Genomic DNA, 19099 nt, shown 5'->3' on the forward strand with positions numbered 1-19099 from the left:
GTATATGGTGTTAGGTAAGGGTCCAACTTCATTCTCTGGCATGTGGATGTCCAGTTTTTCCAGTACCATTTGGTGAAATGACTAACCTTTCACAATTGAATGATCTTGGCACCCTTATCAAAAATCATTTGACCCTATATGCGATGGTTCATTTCTGGGCTCTTTATTCTATTCCCTTGGTCTATATACTATATATGTCTGTCTTTATGCCAGGACCACATTGTTTTGATTATTGCAGCACTGCAGTTAAGTTTGAAATCAGCAAGTGTGAGTTCTCCAGTTTTGTTCTTTAAGGCTGTTGTGCTATTTGGGGTTTCTCAAGATTTCCTAAGAATTTTAGGATGGGTTTTTCTATTTCTGCAAAACATGTCATTAGGATTTTAGTAGAGAATGCATGGAACTGTAGATTTCTTTGGATAGTACTGACTTTTTAATAGGAGGTTAAAAATTTTAACCTAAGTTATTTTTAACAATAACTTTTCTCAATCCATGAGCATGGGGTGTTTCCATTTATTTATAACTTCTTTCAGCAACTGTGTTGAGTTTTCATTGTACAAATCTTTTGTCTCCTTGGTTAAGATAATTCCAAAGTATCTTAATCTTTTTGATGCTATTATAAATGGAATGGTTTTCATAATTTACCTTTCACATTGTTCATTGTTAGTGTATAGAAATAATTGAATTTTGCATGTTGACTTTGTATCCTGCTATGTTGCTGAATTCATTTATTCTAAAGATTGTGTGTGTGTGTGTGTGTGTGTGTGTGTGTGTGTGTGTGTGTAAATTTTAGGGGTTTCTACATATAAGATCATATCATTTGCAAACATAGATAATTTTACTTTTTCCTTTTCAATTTGGATGTGTTTTGTTTCTTTTTCTTGCCTAATTGCTCTGGCTATAACTTCTAGTACTTTGCTGTAGGAGACATATGTAGAAAAATGTTACTACACCCAGTGTGAGGGAAATTACTACTTCTGCTCTCTTCAAGGAGTTTTATGGTTTTAGTCTCTCACACTTAGGTCTTTAGTCCATTTTGATTTTATTTTTATGGTGTAATAAAGTGGTCTGGTTTCATTCTTTTCTATGTAGCTCTCCAGTTTTCCCAACACCATTTGTTGAAGAGACTGTCTTTCTCTCCTTGCATATGCCTGCCTCCTCTGTTGAAGATTAATTAACCATTTAATTTTGGGTTTATTTCTGGGCTCTCTATTCTGTTCCATTGACCTATGTGTCTATTGTTTGTGCCAGTAACATACTATTTTGATTACTAGAGCTTTGTTCTATGTCTTGAAATCCGGAATTGTGATACCTCCAGTTTTGTTCTTTTTTTTCAAGATTGCTATGGCAGTTTTGGGTCTTTTGTGGTTTCATACAAATTTTAGGACTGTTTGTTCTAGTTCTGTGAAAAACTTGATAGGGATTGCATTAAATGTTCAGACTGCTTTGGTAATACAGACATTTTAACAATATTTGTTCTCCCCACCCATGAGCATGGAATATCTTTCCATTTATTTATGTTGTCTTCAGTTTCTTTTATCAATGTTTTATAGCTTTCAGGGTACATGTCTTCACCTCCTTGGTTAAGTTTATTCCTAGGCATTTCATTATTTTGGGTGCAATTGTAAATAGCATTGTTTTCCTAATATCTCTTCTGCTTCATTATTGGCATAGAGAAATGTAACAGATTTCTGTATATTGATTTAGTATCCTGCAAACTTACTGAATTCACTTATCAGTTGTAGGTTTTCTTGGTGGCATCTTTAGGATTTTCTAGATATAATATTATGTTATCTGCAAATAGTGAAAATTTTACTTATTCCTTACCAATTTGGATGCCTTTTATTTATTTTTTGTTGTCTGATTGCTGTGGCTAGGACTTAGAGTACTATGCTGAATAAAAGTGGTGACAGTGGACATTCTTGTCTTTTTCTTGATCTTAGGGAAAAAGTTCTTAGTTTTTCACCATTGAGTATGATGTCAGCTGTGGGTTTTTCACATAGGGCCATTATTATATAGAGGTATCTTCCCTCAAAACCCCCTTTATTGAGGTTTTTATTACCATGAATGGATATTGTACTTTGTCAGGTGGTTTTTCTCCTTCCACTGAAATGATAGGGTTTTTATCCTTTCTCTTGTTGATGTGATGTATCACGTTGATTGATTTGTGAATATTGACCCAGCCTTGCATCCCAGGAATAAATTCCATTTGACTGTTGTGAATGTTTGTTTTTTAAGAATTTTTTTTTTAACATTTATTTATTATTGAGGGACAGACACTGAGCATGAGCAGGAAAGGGGCAGAGAGAGGAGGAGACACAGAATCCGAAGCAGGCTCCAGGCTCTGAGCTGTCAGCACACAGCCAGATGCAGGGCTCGAACTCACAAACTGTGAGATCATGATCTGAGCCAAAGTCGGACACTTAACCGACTGGCCACCCAGGCGCCCCTGAATGTTTTTTTTTAATGTATTGTTGAATTCAGTTTGCCAATATTTTGTGGAGGACTTTTGCATCTATGCTCATCAGAGATATGGGCCTGTAATTTTCTCTTTTGGTGGTATCTTTATCTGGTTTTTGTATCAGGGTAATGCTGGCCTCACAGAATGAATTTGGAAGATTTCCTCCTTCTTTTATTTTTTGGAATAGTTTGAGATGAATAGTTATTAACTCTTATTCAAATGTTTGGTGGAATTCTCCTGTGAAACTGTCTGGTCCTGAACCTTTGTTGGAGTTTTTTTGTTTTTAAATCAGTTCAAATTTTAAATCTGTTCAAATTCTCTACTTCTTCCTGGTTCAGTTTTGGGAGGTTATGTTTCTAGGAATTTATCCATTTCTTCTAGGTTGTTGAATTTGTTGGCATACAATTTTTTATAATAATTCCTTATAAGAGACAAATAACTTTGTATTTCTGTGGTGTTATTTCTCCTTCCTTCCTCCCGCCCTCCCTCTCTTCTTTCCTTTTTTTTTTTTTTTTTTTTTTTTTGTTTGAGTCTGGCTAGAGGTTTATCAATTTTGTTGATTTGTTGAAAGAACCAGCTCCCAGTTTCCTTGATCTGTTCTACTGTTTTATTTTTTTTAGTTTCTATCTTACCCATTTCTCTTGTAATCTATATTATTTCCTTCCTTCTACTGATTGTGGCCTTTTTTGGTTCCTTTTCTAGCTGCTTTAGGTCTAAGGTTAGGTTGTTTATTTAGTATTTTTCTTGTTTCTTGAGGTAGACCTATATTGCTATAATCTTCTCTGTTAGCTTTTGTTGCACCCTAAGATTTTGGACTATAATGTTTTCATTTTCATTTGTCCATGTATTTTTTTATTTCCTCTTTGATTTCTTGGCTGACCCATTCATTGTTTAGTAGCAGGTTATTCAACCTCCATGCATTTGTTTTCTTTCCAGACTTTTTCTTGTGGTTGATTTCTAGTTTCACAGTGTTGTGGTCAGAACAGATGCATGGTGTGCCTTCATTGTTTTTGAATTTGTTGAAACTTGTTTTGTGGACTAATGAGTGATCTACTCTGGAGAACATTACATGTGCACTGGAAAAGAATGTGAATTCCACGGTTTTAGGATGGAATATTCTAAACTTATCTGTTAGATCCATCTGGTCCAATATGTCATTCATAGCCACTGTTTCATTGCTGATTTTCTGTTGGATGACCTATCCATTGATATAAGTGGGATGTTAAAGTCCCTTACTATTATTGTATAATTACAAATTTCTTCCTTTATGTTTGTTAATAGCTGCTTTACATATTTGGGTGCATAAATATTTATAATTGTTCTTTCTTCTTGTTGGATTGTCCTCTTTATAATTCTACAGTGTCCTTCTTTGTCTCTTGTAACTCTTCTTGTTTTAAAGTCTATATTGTCTGAAAATAGTACAAGCACTCCTGCTATATTTGATTATTTTCATGAAGTATCTTCTTCCAACCTTTCATTTTCAATCTATTTTTGTCTTTGGATATAAAGTATCTTTTGTATATAGTATATAGTTGGATCATGGATTTTTTTTCCTTCTGCCAATCTCTGTCTTTTGATTGGAGAGTTTAAAATATTTACAGTTAAAGTAATTCCTGATAAGGACAAACTTCTGTCATAGTGCTATTTGTTTCCTAAACGCTTTATGGTTTTTTCCCCCTTTTTCCTTCATTGCTGTCTTCTTTTGTGTTTAGTTGATTTTTTTGTAGTGGAATGTTTAAATTCCTTCTCATTTCCTTTTGGGTATATTCTATAACTATTTTCTTTGTCATTACCATGGGGATTACACTTGACATCCAAAAGTTACAACACTTTAATTTACATTTACACCAGTATAACTTCAATGGCATACAAAATCTCTGCTCCTTTAAACCTCCGTCCCCACCCTTTTTGGTTGTTGATGTCACCAGTTAACATCTTCATACAGTGTGTGCCCCAAAACATAAACTTATAATTCTTTTAAATGCATTTGTCTCTTAAATTATATAGAAAACATGATTTGGAATTACAAGCCAAAGTTACAGTAATACTAGCTTTTAGACAAATGAATTTTTTTCTTCAAATGTATCAATCTCTTAAATTCTGTAGGAAACAAAATGTACAATTACAAACCACTGTTGCAATAACATTAGATTTTATAATTTCCCATGTGTTTACCTTTCTCCATTCTATTTCTCCAGATCTCTCCAGATCTATTTCTCCATTCAGATTTGACTTACTGTCTAGTTTCCTTTCACTTCACCTTACAGAACTCCCTATTTCTTGCAGGGTAGATCTAATGGTAACAAACTCCCTCAGCTTTTGTTAATCTAGGTATGTCTTAATTTATCCCTCACTTTCCCCCCCCCCCCCCCCGGACTATGATGAAAATTTAATGATTTATAAAGCATTTGGCAAAGAGCAAAGTGCTCCGCTAGTGTGCTGACAATGTTTATCACAATGTATCAAAAAAATAAAAAAATCATGTTGAGGTTACTAAGTAGAGAAAATTTTCAGTATTTTACTAACCATTCATCTCAACATTCACATTCTATGTATTTTCTCATGGTCAACAAACTTATTCAAATGATTTAAGTTTATTTCACTATTTAAAGTGGAAATTCTCAACAATAATTTGAAACCATGGAGTTCTCTTCATTTCACCACTGGCTACCCTGTCCAAAAGTTCTTTTAACTATTCCTTTGACACATAATAATAGCTCTTAATCTCACTGGGATCTGGATTCAAAGTTAGGTTCTTGCTCACAAAATGTAATCAATTTCATGTCCCTTCCCCCCCTCCCAGATACCATCTGATTGGAACTTGTAGTGAATTCCTGTTAGATAATTAACTTCGTCTGGTGGAACCTCTTTCATGGGAATTCCTAATTCAGCCTTTAAATGTTTCTGTGTTGCTCATTTTACTCCAACTGCATCATTTTCTTCTAGCTCTCCTGGATTACTTACTGGATGACTATAACAAGTATTGGTAAAACAACCTGGAAAGGTAATTTCTGCATTTGATCTCTGTTGTAGCAGGAGCTTATTTTCAGTGTTGAATAAGAAAACCCTACAAGCTCAATGCAATAATCCTTTCTCTATGTTTTCATTCAGGTGACAATCCTTTTTGGTCTTGGCCCCAATTTTATTGTCATTTTCATCAGTAAGGATACACATGTCTGCCAGGAGTTGAACCTGCTTACAGAGGTTGTCAGTATCTATCTCAGGCAGTGTTAGGACACATCAGATCTGTCCCACAAAACACAGGTCCCAACCCTCTCTCCCACTTTTGAAGGACAGTTTTGCCAGATACAGGGTTCTTGGTTGACACCTATTTTCTTTTAGCACTCGGAATGTATCAGCCCACTGTGTCTGGTCTCCACAGTGTCTGATGAGAAATGTGCGGAAAATCGTATTGAGGATCCTTGTATGTGATGATTTGCTCATTGCCCTCAAGATTCTGTGTCTCCCTTTTGCAAATTTGGTTATAATGTGTCTCATTTGATTATAATGTGTCTCAGTGTGCATCTCTTTGCTTTCTCCTTACTTGGCGCTCATTGAGCTTCTTGGATATTTTTATTTATGTCTTTCATCAAATTTGAAAATTTTTCAGTCATTATTTCTTCAAATATTCTCTCTCCTCCTTTATTCCTCTTCTCCTTCTTAGATTCCCACCATGCCTATGTTGGTCTACTTGATGGTGGTCCAATGGTCTCTTATACTCCATTTGGTTTTTAATCTTTTATTCCTTTCCTCAGACTTGATAATTTCCATTGTCCTATCTTTCAGTTTGCTGATTCTTTGTTCTGCCTGCTCAAATCTGTCTTTGAATCTTTCTAGTGAATTTTTAATTTCAGTAACTGTAATTTTCAGCTCCAGATTATCTTTTTAGCTCCTTGTAGGTTTTCTGTCTCTTTGCTGATACTTCCATTTTGTTCATTCATGGTTTCTTGACTATCTCCACATCTTCCTTCAGTTCTTTGAGCATCTTTAAGACAGTTGCTTTAAAGTCATTGTCTAGCATATCCACCCTCAGGTCTTTTACAAGGACAGTTTCTGTTGGTTAATCTTTTTCCTTTGAGTGGGCCATACTTTCCTGCTTCTTTGTAGGTCTTGTGACGTTTTTGTAGAAAACTGGACATTTGAATCTAATGATGTGGTAACTCTGGAAATCAGATTCTCCTCCTTCCCCAAGGTTTGTTTTTGTTTTTGTTATCATTTACTATTTTGCTTTTTAGTCGTTTTAAGCTGTCTCTATCCTGAGGATCAGTCTGAGGTGTAAACTTAAGGTCTTTTCTCAGTCTTTCTCTGGGCACGTGAGATCAATTTTTAATTTCTGCCTCCCCCCCCCCCCTTACATGCAGTTATTTTTAATGTCTGGATTCCACAATAGAAAAAGAAAAATAAGGGGACAGGGAAAAGGCACTGGCCCTTTAAATCCCCTGGAAATCCCTTCAACCAGAGGGGGAGAGGCTTGCAACAAATACTGGGAGTTGGGGGAGGTGCAAAAGGGGATCAGAACACAGATCCCTGATATCTGGGGGACAGTGTCCTTTTTGCCATCCTTGGCTATCACAGGCTGTGTGCAGGCTGCTCCAGGAACATGTACGCAGCTGCCTGCCACGTGGGGGCAACTGTTAGTGTGCTAAGCGCTGAAACTGATTGAAGTTGGCTGCAATTTGCCTGCCCCAGTCTTCCCTTAGAAGTTGCAAGCCTTCAACAGACTTGAGTTCCAAAATAGTTACATCAGACCGATTCTGCCAGTGCAACTGCTGTTTAGGTGCGGAGACAGATTGCTGGTGCTCCCTAGTCTGCCGTTTTCCCCAAATCCTCTGTAGGATGGTTTTTAAACCACACATGAAATTTCACTGATACAGAGCTATTCAAGTCACCTATTCTTTAAAAAAAAAAAATCTATTCTTGAATGAGCTTTGATAGTGTGTCTTTCAAGGAATTTGTCTATTCCAATTAAGTTGTCAAATTTATAGGCATAGAGTTTTTTATAATATTCCTTTATCTTTTTCATATCAGTAGAATCTGTAGTTATGTCAACTTATTCCTGATAATGGTAATTTGTGTCTTTCCTCTTTTTTCCCCCTTGATAGTCTATCTAGAGGTTTATCATTTTATTGATATTCTCAAAGAAACAGCTATTGGTTTATTAATTTCCTGTAATATGTTTCTGTTTTCTATTTCATTAATGTCTGCTCTGATCTTGTTTATTTTCTTATGCTTGCTTTGTGTTTACTCCTCTATTCCTAATTTCTTAAAGTAGGAGACAAAATCATTGATTTGAGACGTTTCTTTTATTTTCCTAATATGGTGTTTAGCAGTATAAAATTTCCCCCAAATACTGCTTTAGTGACATCCCCCAATTTTTGATATATTGTTTTCATCTCTAGTTCAAAATATTTTCTAATTTCCATCTGGATTTCTTTTGTGACCACTGGGTTTTTAGAAGTGTGTTATTTCATTTTCATGTTTGGGGATATTCCAGAGATCTGTTAGTGATTTCTCAGTGACTTCTATTGTGGTTGGAGAATGAACTTTGTGTGATTTCAATCCTTTTACGTTTATTGAGACTTCTTTTATGGCCCCAAATATGTCTATCTTGGTAAATTTTCTCTGTGTCTTAGAAAGGAACATGTATTCTGCTGAGTGTTCTATAAATGTCAACTAGGTTGAATTCATTAATAATGTTCAAGTCTTCTATATCCTTATTTTTTGTGTACTTTATCAATTAATGAGAATAGAAATATCTGACTGTAATTGCAAATTTATCCATTTTTTCTTGCAGTTCTATGTTATTGAGTAAAAAAAAAAAAATAGGATAATTATTTCCCCTTAAAGAACCGGTCTCTATAATTATGGGATCATTTTCTTTATGCCTGGTAATATTCTTTCCTCTGAAATCTTTTTTCTCTGGTATTACTATAGCCGTTTCGGCTTTCTTTTAATTAGTGTTAGCATGGAGTAGTTTTCCACTCTTTTACTTTGAACCTATCTGTGTCCTTATACTTACTGTGTTTCACGTAGGCATGATATAACTGTAGTCGGGTGTTGCTTATTTTATTCAATCTGACAGCACCTGCTCTTTAGTAGGAGTTGTTAGACTACACTGGACGCTTAGGGGTGCCAGTTGAAAATCCACATATAACTTTGGACTCTCCCACACCCCAGACTTAACTACTAATAGTCTACTGTTGACCAGAAGCCTTACTGATAACAGAAACATGTATGTGTTGAATACCATATTTTTACAACAAAGTGAGCTAGAGGAAAGAAAATCTTAAAATCATAAGAAAGAGAAAATACATTTTCAGAACTGTAGTGTATTCATTGAAAAACATTTGCATATAAGTTGACCTGCATAATTCAAATCTGTGTTGTTCAAGGGTCAACTTATATTTTATGTGACTATTGGTACAGTTAGATTTAAGTCTGTCATTTTGTTATATGCTCTCTATTTCTCCCCTCTATTCTTTAGACCCTTTCCTCTTTACCTTTCTTCTTTTAAATTAACTGAGTATATTCTCCTTCTGTTTTATCTCCTTTGTATGCTTATTAGCTAAACCTTTGCCTTTTTTAGTGCTTGTATTAGTGTTTATAATAACTACTAGCTATCTTTAACTTGTCATAATGTACTTTTAGGTGATATTATACCACTTCATGTACATGAACCTTACAATAGTCTTCTTCCATTTTTCCCCTCCCCCTCTTTATGATATTGTCATATATTTTACGTAATATATATTTGTCACATATTTTACTTCTATATACGTTATAAACCCCACAATATGTTCCTATTATTTTTGTTTAAACAGTAAGTTATCTTTTAAAGAAATTTAAATAATAAGAGAAAAACTTACATAATTGCCCATGTGGTTATCAGTGCCGTGTATTCCTTTGTGTAGACCCACATTTCAATTTGGCACCATTTTCCTTCTGCCTAAAAGATTTGAGCATTTCTTGTAGTGAAAGTTTGACTTTGTAGTGAAAGTTAGACTGAAATCTTTCAGCTTTTGTATATCTGAAAATGTCTTAATTTTGCCTTTGTTTCTGAAAGATATATTTTTGCTGGATATAGAATCCTGGGTTGACAGTTTTTTTCTTTCGGTACTTTAAAGATGTTATTCCACTAAATTCCCTTTTGCTGAATTCACTAATGGGGAATCTGCTGTCCTCTTTATTTTTGTTCTTCTGTGACTGTAAGATTTTTTGTTTATTAATGGTTTTGAGAAATTTTACTATCATACACCTTGGTGTTGTTTTCTTCACATTTCTTGGTTTGGAATTTGTTGAGCTACTTATAAAATCTGTTCTCATCAAATTTGGAAAATTTGCAGTTATTTATTCAAATAATCTTTCCTGTTCTTCCTCTTTTTTTTCCTTCTGGGATTACAATTACAAGTATTTCAAAATTCCTTTAAGTTACCCCACATCTCATTTATATTCTTGTCTTTCTTTTTAGAATTCCTTTTTTCCCCCTCTGTGTTTCATTTTAGATCATTTCTACTGTTCTGTCATTAAGTTCACTAACATTTTCGTCTGCAATATCTAATCTATTCATCCTTTCCAGTGTATTTTTCACCTCACATACTGTTTTCATCTCTTAATGTTTGAGTTGAGCCCTTTTTATATTTTCCAGGTCTCTACTTCTGAACATATGGCACATAATTATAGTAACTGTTTTAATGTTATCTGCTATTTCTAACATCTGTGTGAATTCTGTTTCAGTTTCAATTGATTGATTTTTGTCCTCATCATGGGTATGAGTATAGACTTTAAATTTTTTTTGTCACAGAACAGCAAATTGCCCTCCAGGAGTGTTTTATCATTAATCCTATCACTATCAATAGATGAGAGTGCCTGTTTCCCTTCCTGTCCCACCAGCACTGAATTCTGTAAGTCTTTAATCTTTGCCAATCTCACAGGCTAAAGCTATTTATTGAGCACCAACTCTAAGCCTAGTGATGGATGGAGGCAACTCTGTGGTGCTCAAGCAGCCACAGTAGCTGCCCTCATGGTGCTTATAACCCAGTGGTGTTTGTTTACCATGTTTTTCTTTGTATTTTCACTGATAATTAGCAACGTTGAGCATCTTTTCCTAAGTTTATGTCACTTACATTTCTTCTTTGGTATACTGCTAACATACACTGGGTTGTTTGGATTTTTTTTATTCCTTTGTAAGAGCTCTGATATTTACTAAGGGTAGATACCCACTTTCAGCTTTTGAATTAAAAATACTTGTTTTATAAACAAAGACATTTCCTTTAAAACAAGTGAACAGTACATAACTTCTTTGAAGAAATTATTTGCATGTTACTCAAATACTTTTTCTTCTACGTTAAAAATAAGTAGGAATTGATTCTGGTTTAAAGACACTGCCCTTAAAGGAAAATAGTTTTGAACAAAAAAATATAAAATACATATATGGATATATAAAGTATACATAAATGTATAAATGCTTTCATATACATCTGACATCAACATATAAATGACTTCCATTCTTTAGAAATAATTATGCAGATTCTGAATGCCATTTTACTCTCTTAATAATGGAATGGAAAGTCAAAGAGATGAAACATTCCTAGATTAAATATTCCCAGCTGATTAAATATTTCTGGCAGAGCCTTGCCATCTATATTGGAAATGCCCTACATGCAAGACTGTTAATTTGTAATTGTCTAAGATCTATTCAGAGGAGAAAATGTCAAAATTCCCATTATAGTGTGTTTACTTACCCGCTCAAGAGTAGCAAAAGCTCTCATGCACAAGAGCAGCAAGGCACATGCTACCTGTTCATCTGGCTGTGCAGGTAAATGCTTCCTGGCACCGCCAGGGAGAATGCCTGGGACACAGTTTCTGTAAAGTGCCCAGTGTCTTCTTAGCCTTCATGGGCAACATGAGGTGGCAGGGGGTGGTGGGCCCTGAGAAGCGTTCAAGTTTATGGTCAGGGATATAATGGTACATGTGTCACAGGGCTGAGGGGTGTTAGCTGGCCGAATATGATGGAGGAAATGTATGCCACCAGTTATGCTGTGAATTCACAAATTGAGCAGTTTTACTAATGGTGATGATGACAACCACCAGCAAAGCCCCACGAGGCCCAATCCACCGGCTCTTCCATTGGCCCTGCCCCCCCCTCCCCCTGCCCCCGACTGACCTGTTTGGTGTAGGTGGTCTCTGGCCACCTCAAACAAGCGCAGGTGCATGTTGGTGATGGGATTGAAGGAGCCACAGGCCAGGAGCACCACTGGGATTCGACTCTTCATCTTGTCAGGCACCTCCACACCCACGGCAGTGGCCACCCTGCCTTCATGGGGACAATAACTCATGTTAGAGAGCTGGCACCAGACAGCTGTCCAGATCAGTGTCCCTAAAGTACACATAAGTCATTACATCTCATTTATAAAGGTGACTGGAGGGCAGTAATAACAATAACAACATTTATGGAGGATTTACTGTGGGCCGGGACCTGGGCTAAACACATGTCAAGGTATCTCCCTTGTCTCACCAAAGCCTTGAGTGAGTGGTCCCCTCTCCAGCTCCGGGACCTTAGCAGCTGCAGGACTGGAACCCAGGCAGCCTGACTGCAGAGACCTTGTTCTTCCTGTAACCTCTATACCCTCCTGGGCTCTGATGAGTCACCTTGGAATCTACAGGAGGTATGTAAGACACTCATAATGTCATCTCTGGTAGTCCAAGTGAAACTTACGTCCCAGAGTAGACTGGTAGTTTAAAAAAAAACTTTTAAAAAAATACTTTCAGATAATGCAAGCAGAGTTGTAACACTTGAACAAGGACTTCCTGTATATCCTTTACCTAGTTTCCTTAAATGTTAATATCTTACCACATTTGCTTTATCACTCATTCTGTCTCTCTACACACACACACGCGCGTGCACGCACGTCTACTTATATTTTTTTCTAGAATGTTTAGGGGTAAGTTGTAGACACAATACCTCTTTACCTCTAAATACTTCAGTATGTGTTTTCAAAGAACAAAGGCATTTTCTTATGTAATTGCAGAGTAATGATTAAAATCAGGAAATTAATATTGTTACAGGACTATTTAATCTGCAGATCTTTTCTGACTTTACCTCTTGTCCTTTATCTAGGGCCAAAGCAGTATGAGGGTCCTGCCCACCCTTGTCTCTGCACTCTTGGGCTTTCAGGGCCAGGGTGAGGTTAAAGGAAAGCAGACAACAGAAGCCGAACTTCAGTGGCTTAAACAAACAGAGGTTATTTGTTTCTCACATGACAAGATGTAAAAGAGGGCAGCTGCCATTAGGCCCCGGGCTCAACAATGACCAGCAATTCTCTCAGATCTTCCCTCATGTTAGAAGACTGCTGCTGTAGCTACAGCCATCATGAATAGGATCAAGGCAAGAAGGAGCAAAGAGATACAGTAGCCTGAGTGTTCCTCTTAGTCAAAAACAAAAGAGCTTTCTCAGAACCACCCTGTAGATTTTTGCTTCTCATCGGCCAGAACTAGATCACATGGCCTTTCTAGCTACCAGAGAGGCTGGACAAAAGTATTTAGCTTTACAGCCTCTCTAGTGGGAAGCAGAAAGGAAAAGGGAATTGGAAATGGGATTAGCTAGTTCACAGCACAGAGGGATACAACTGCCTGGGAGCTGACTGTGTAGAAGGCTGCCATGTTGGCTTTTCTGACAGCTACCTTGGGTCAGCTGATCCATGGCCTACCTTTAGTAGATCATATACCACATTCTATAGGGAAAACCTGCTCTTGTGTCTTTCCTCCCCGCCAGACAATAGGCCCATTTAAGAGGACAAGTGGTGTTTTCTTCATCTCTGGATCCCAGCCTCAAGCCCAGTGCCTGGCCCAGCGTAGGGCTCCGTGAAGACGGGAAACGGCTGGCTGCAGGGTGGTGCTGCGTCCTGGTGGGAGGAAGGCCTAATGCACTTCCTAATGCAGAGAACTTGTTCTGGAAGTATTCTGAGTTATAGCAAGCAGATAAAACAAAAAACAAAAAACAAAAAACCCAACCAACTCTCAACTTAGGCAGGCTATGGTTTCTTGAAGCTTCCTTTAAGGCAGCAGGAACACCCCCTACTGCGGGAGAAGAAAGCGGTCTGCAAGCTACTGCTGCTTGCTTCCTCCCAGGGAGGTTGGATGGTTTAATGAGATATTATTTGCAGAATGTGCCGAGCTATTCACAAGAGCGGCCCCGTGATGAGTGTATCTGGGGAGTCTGGCTGTTGTTCACAACTATTATGAAGCCTTTCAAAGTTCTATTTCATTTTGACAAAATCTAACTTTTTAGAGCTGTTAAAACATGTAACTGCAACATCTCAGGTAACCTGGGGTTTTGATCCATTTTTTCAAAAGTTCCTAGAAACGATAAATTAGATCATTTGTTTGAATGGTGGCATCAACAGCAATGAAATGTGATGTTGGGGAAGAAGAATCAATGACATTTAATGTCTGTCTTTCTTTCCTTGCCAGCAGCCCACTGAGCCATACTACTCCAAAGCGACTTAGTGTATCCAAGCTGCCGCTGAGACGGGAGAGGCAGGGAGTGCACGTTCCCAGGCTCAGGAGTGAGGTCAGTGCTCCTGCGTCACTTGTATACTCTAACTTGCCTCGACTACACACCCTGCCAAGCCCGAACCCAGAGAAATACAATGATAGCGTTGACGTGGCCTCACTCCAGGGGCCACCAGGAGAATAAACCAGGCTCCAATTTGAGTGCAGGTCTCATCGGACGTGAGGCCAGATGCGTGCCATGAAAGTGACCCATCTGCCCTGTCATTTGGTAACATCTAGTGAGACAAAGCAAGTGTGGGAGACGTTTGCTATCCGGAAAGGCTTCTCATCAATAAGCATTTAATGGGGGGCCACAGAGTGAGCAGTAATTGCTGCTGCACGATTTAACAAGTTGAGAAGGAGGCATACACGGCCTTCTTGGAGTTTATCATTACATTGGAGAGACAAGGCAACCAGATTCCACCTCTGGCCCCCGTCCCCTCTCCAGATTACCATCTGGAGTCACCCAGATAGCATCTCACCCTGCTCTTCAAATGCAGCACGCTGCCTCCCTTCTCCTTGCTTCTGCAAATGCTGTTCCAACTACCTGAAACACCCCTGCCTTCAAGGTTTTCTCCTGGGAGTGTTTATCCAATTGTCCCTCCCGGCCCCCACACCGTGCTATATGTGCCCCCCATTATACATTTTATCACTTTCTTCTTCCAGCCACCACAGAACTGCCATTGCTTCGTTTCCGCGTTGCTCTCCCCCAAGCAGGTGAACTCCTACAGGGTGGTTTCTTACTCGTCTTGGTCCCCCCTCAACTCCTGCACTGTGCTTGGCACACAGGCGCTCAGAAAGTGTGTAGAATGAATGAGAGAATGAGTGTCTCCAACCAAGGGCCATCCTTTTCAGGCAGCTACCTCATCTCTTTGTTTCTGTCCCAAGTGGTCAACGGGCTGGGGCTTTCACAGATAGAAACTGACTTTTCTGGCTTTCAAGAGGCACTTAAGACCCCTTGTCAAGGCCCCAGTCCACTTCAGCCCGAAATCAAACAAGACACGCCTGCCTGCTGGACCATGTTCAATGTCAGGATTCCATCAACAGGGGTATACCGACTTCCTGCACGCTGACACCAAGGTCATCCCCTTGCTCTGGAGAAGCGGAGGTCACCAGCTGCTGCTTGGATAGGCAAAGGACTTTGCAGATGTGATTAAGTTAACGGTCATGAAATGGGGAAGGCAGCCTGGATTATCCAGGTGGGCCCAATTTTATCATGAGGGTCCTAATAAGGAGGAGGACGGGGGTCAGGTACACAAAGATGGAAGGGCCAAAGTGACAATCAGGAGGGAAGAGGCTATTCTGGTTTGAAAGAGGAAGGGGCCGGGAACCAAGCAGCGTAAGTGGCCTCTAGAAGCTGGAATTGGCAAGGAAACAGATTCTCCCCAAGAGCCTTCAGAAGGAATTCAGTCCTGCTGACACCGTGCTTTCAGACTTCTGACTTCCAGAACCATAAGAAAATAACATGTGTCGCTTTAAACTAGTAATCCATGGCAATTTGTTACAGCAGCCATCGATATGAACAAACTCACCTATGCGGGGGCAGATTCTCTACAGTGACCTTCCAGCTGGGGCAAGAAAGGTAAAGGAATTGAGCCAGTGACAAGGATATTGAAGGGTGTGTTGGGCAGAGGGACCAGCATTGCCAAGCCCCGAAATCACCATCTGGGGGGGTGGTGAACTGAAAGCACATCCATGCGGCTCTGTGTGGGTGACTCAAGATTGAGGCCACAGTTGGTGTAGGAATCCTGCAGGCCCCTAGGGGGTCTCGGAGACTTGATTTTCTTCCATGGGCAATGAGGAGCCTCTGAAGGATTTTCAGCAGGGGTGCAACTTACTCGTACATTTCTAGTTCAGAGAGAGCCCAGGTGCTCCCAGGATAGTGCGTCAGGAAGCCCCAGGGTGGCAACTTCCAGGCCCTCTCCACCTAGGGAAGGGCAGGCATTTCTCCAGCTTCCCCCAGGATGGCCTTTCCTGCTGCCTGCATTTCACTTCAATCACCCGGTAATGGGATGCTGGCCGATGCCCCGCATGCACCAAATTCTAAGTGTGTACCCTTCGGCCCATTTGTCACAGGCCGTCGCAGAGACACAGAAAGGAAAGGCGAGCCAGGAAGGTTAAGTGCCGTCACTGCAGATGTAATGTGCTAATGCTCATCGCTTGGGAGGCAGTCAATTTACCTTTCCCTGCGGTGAGCGCCTCTAACAGGACCTGGCCCAGGAAAGTGGCTGAAAACATCCCTGTTTATTATAGACATAAAGCAGATGGCTTCGGGCAGAATGGAAATGGATTCTACAAACATCTTTCATTACACAGACCTCTTGACCAGACTCCTCATCTTAAAGAAAACAAGAGACGCGGTTTGTATTTCTGAGGGTGACGAGCACATTTTTTTAGGACCGAGGGAAATCATTTCCATCTGCACGAGGATGTCAACTTCTCCAGGGCAATCAACCTTCACGCGAACTCCGGGCACTTTTTCTTTTCAACTTTGTTGGATTCACCCGCTGTTGCTATGGGCACACGGTGCTGCTGGGAACAAAAACAAAGCGAGCCTTCCTTGCCAGTGTGAGGATCCTCCAGTAGCCACCTCTTGGCGCAAACACACACGCCAATTAAGCACTTGTCCTAATTATGAGACTCCCAGGAAAGCAGGCAGCCTGGCTCTTAAGTTTGGAGAACTTTCAAAAGATGTGAAGGAGCATGAGGAATGGAACGAGGTCTCTTGCAACCCCACACTCAGGAGTTGGGAAGAATTTCGATTGCTGCAGGAAGGTGGCATGAGTCACAGCTCCTGGGTTTCCTGAGTGAAAGCCTAGGCATTGTTCTAGAACCTTCCACACACCAGTGCTGATTCTTTCAGCATGCTTGGAAGGAGAGGGTTTGTGCTTGCATCCTATTCGACTTCTCCAAGCCTCAGTGAGCCCCATGGCAGATGGAGATAAATCACATACCCCCTAGGGCCATCATGGGGGTTACTGGGTTAACTCACCTAGCACAGGACCTGGCCCGTAGGGGGTTCTCCAGAAACATTAGCTCCTCTTTCCTTTCTTTATGTTCAGAGCAGAATGTACCACCCCCACATCTGCTTCAACCTACTTGTTCACCATTTTTGCAGTCACCCGTGACCAAAACCTGGCGGTCCTTTGGACCACTTTAGCACCTGCCGCCCTGTGAGACATCTCTTGCAGACCACCCAGGCCTGGGAGATGTTCCCACAGAAGAGCACTCCCAAGGAAGGCGGTCCCCACACCCCTGCCAGAATCTTCCACCTAGCTCCAAATGCAACAGCTCAGCTCTGAGCATCATTTGTCCCTGGAGTTAAGACTTGCTAGTGAGAAACAGTTTAATGTCCTGCTGATGGAAAGAACATCTGGTGATGAAGAAAAAATGTGCCCCGGATCACAGCTGACTTGCCACGCTGGAACAGAGAAGCAGACAAGGGGGTAGAATGTGAGAAGTGCCTGGCGTCTCCCATGAGGAGTGCGAAGTAGCAGATCATGAAAATCACAACTGACCAGCGACCATGCTAGTGCCTTAGAGGTACAGGGATAAACAAAACCTGGCCCCTGTCCTCAAGGTTACAGTTTGGCAGGAAGAACAAACCACTAGGGCCCCAGGTAGGACAGAGTCTTCCGGTAACCTCCCAATATCCATTTCTGCCTTCCTCTTTAGTAACAGAATCTCTAGTAACCTGCCAGCTAAATACACATTCCCCAGTCTCTGCAGCAGGGTACGGCCATGTGCCTAAGGTCTGGCCAAAGATCTATGAACAGAAGTGTTGCATGATACTTCCGGAACCCTCCTGAAATGGAGACGGCCTGCCCTTCTCCTCTTCTACACTCCTGCTGTCTAGAATTTGATGGCTAGAGTATGGTAACTACACTGGACCAACTCCCAGTTTGACGGAGAATAAGCCAAGAGAAAGCCAGGACCTTAATGACCCTGAAGCTGCCATACCAGCCCCAGGCTGCCTGCCTTCAGGTTTCTTTTACCAGGGGGAGAAATAATCTTCTGAGTCACCATTATTTTCTCTTTTTCTATTATACACAGTGAAACCTGTGTTCTAATTCTAACTGATATATTCTAATCAATTTGCAGATGCAAATTCTAATCAATTCTAACTGATATACTGATACCTAATGAATGTTTCTTAAACTAGTGTATAAAGAAATGAAAACTGTGTAAACTTTTAGAAGTTTCTACCACCCCAGTTAAGCCTATTTTACCTGCGGAAACTCAAACGGATATTGTTTGAAAGGGAAAATACACCTAAGGAAAAAAAATCTACCATAACTTAATTTTTTATATGAATTTTTCATAGGAGGAAAAATCCTTACTCAGGGCTCTAGAAGGCTGAAATGTGCAGCAGTGAATCTGCTTTTCTGTAGATCACAAAAACCAGACTGTGTCCTATCTCCTTTCCCCCAAACCAGATTCATTATGGCGTGTTGTTACACTCTGCTTTGAGTGGGCATTTGCCATATGGCTTGGCAGTTTAATGGCTTTCTGATACTTGACAAAAATGAAGCACAATCATTTTGCAAGGAGCTTGCGTTCCTAGATGGGTCTTTTCCAAATAACAGCTGTGCCTCAAAATGGAGTTACTCAAATTGCAATTTGTGGACACAATACTCAAACATTTACAAGTGAGCAAAACCTCAAATCACTTGGGCTATTTCCAGGCTTCAGAGTTTATGAAGTTTTTAGCAATGTTATGAGAGTGCAGCTGTCAACAAACTCACGCCAAAGTCTCTGAACCAACGGAACCCGGCAGGCAGCAGAGATGTCCTACTTAGCAGCAGGACATGTGCAGCCGACCACAAACCCTCGCGAGAGAACAAATACGAGGGAAGTAGGCTTCACCCTAAAGCCCACAGACCAAATCTCTGTGCCTTTCTCTCTACTCCCTACCACACCGTACAGATGACACCAGATCTACAGCTCTAGCCCTGACCTTGCTGATGGGCCCCTACCGGTCCACGGATGTCCACCTGGCACTGGCTTATCAACAAGACAGACAAGCATGGATGCAAAGCTGACTAGCAAGCACTTCCTAAGCGACCTTGAGCGTATGAGTCAGGGGAGTCC

The 19099-nt window shown here is 40.1% G+C and overlaps 1 protein-coding gene across 2 annotated transcripts in view; it reads right to left on the reverse strand.

The window, feature by feature from the left end:
- The window catches only part of NMNAT3 (nicotinamide nucleotide adenylyltransferase 3), a 114748-nt gene that overhangs the window by 53049 nt on the left and 42600 nt on the right, over positions 1–19099 (reverse strand). For both annotated transcript variants that reach the window (XM_030328919.1, XM_036064292.1), the window contains exon 2: positions 11622–11771. In XM_030328919.1, coding sequence (XP_030184779.1) covers positions 11622–11730 — 109 coding nt within the window. In that variant the 5' untranslated portion in view covers positions 11731–11771. The remainder of the gene's footprint in view (positions 1–11621; positions 11772–19099) is intronic.

The sequence above is a fragment of the Lynx canadensis genome, chromosome C2 (genome assembly GCF_007474595.2).
Source record: "Lynx canadensis isolate LIC74 chromosome C2, mLynCan4.pri.v2, whole genome shotgun sequence".
Classification (NCBI taxonomy): Eukaryota; Metazoa; Chordata; class Mammalia; order Carnivora; family Felidae; genus Lynx; species Lynx canadensis.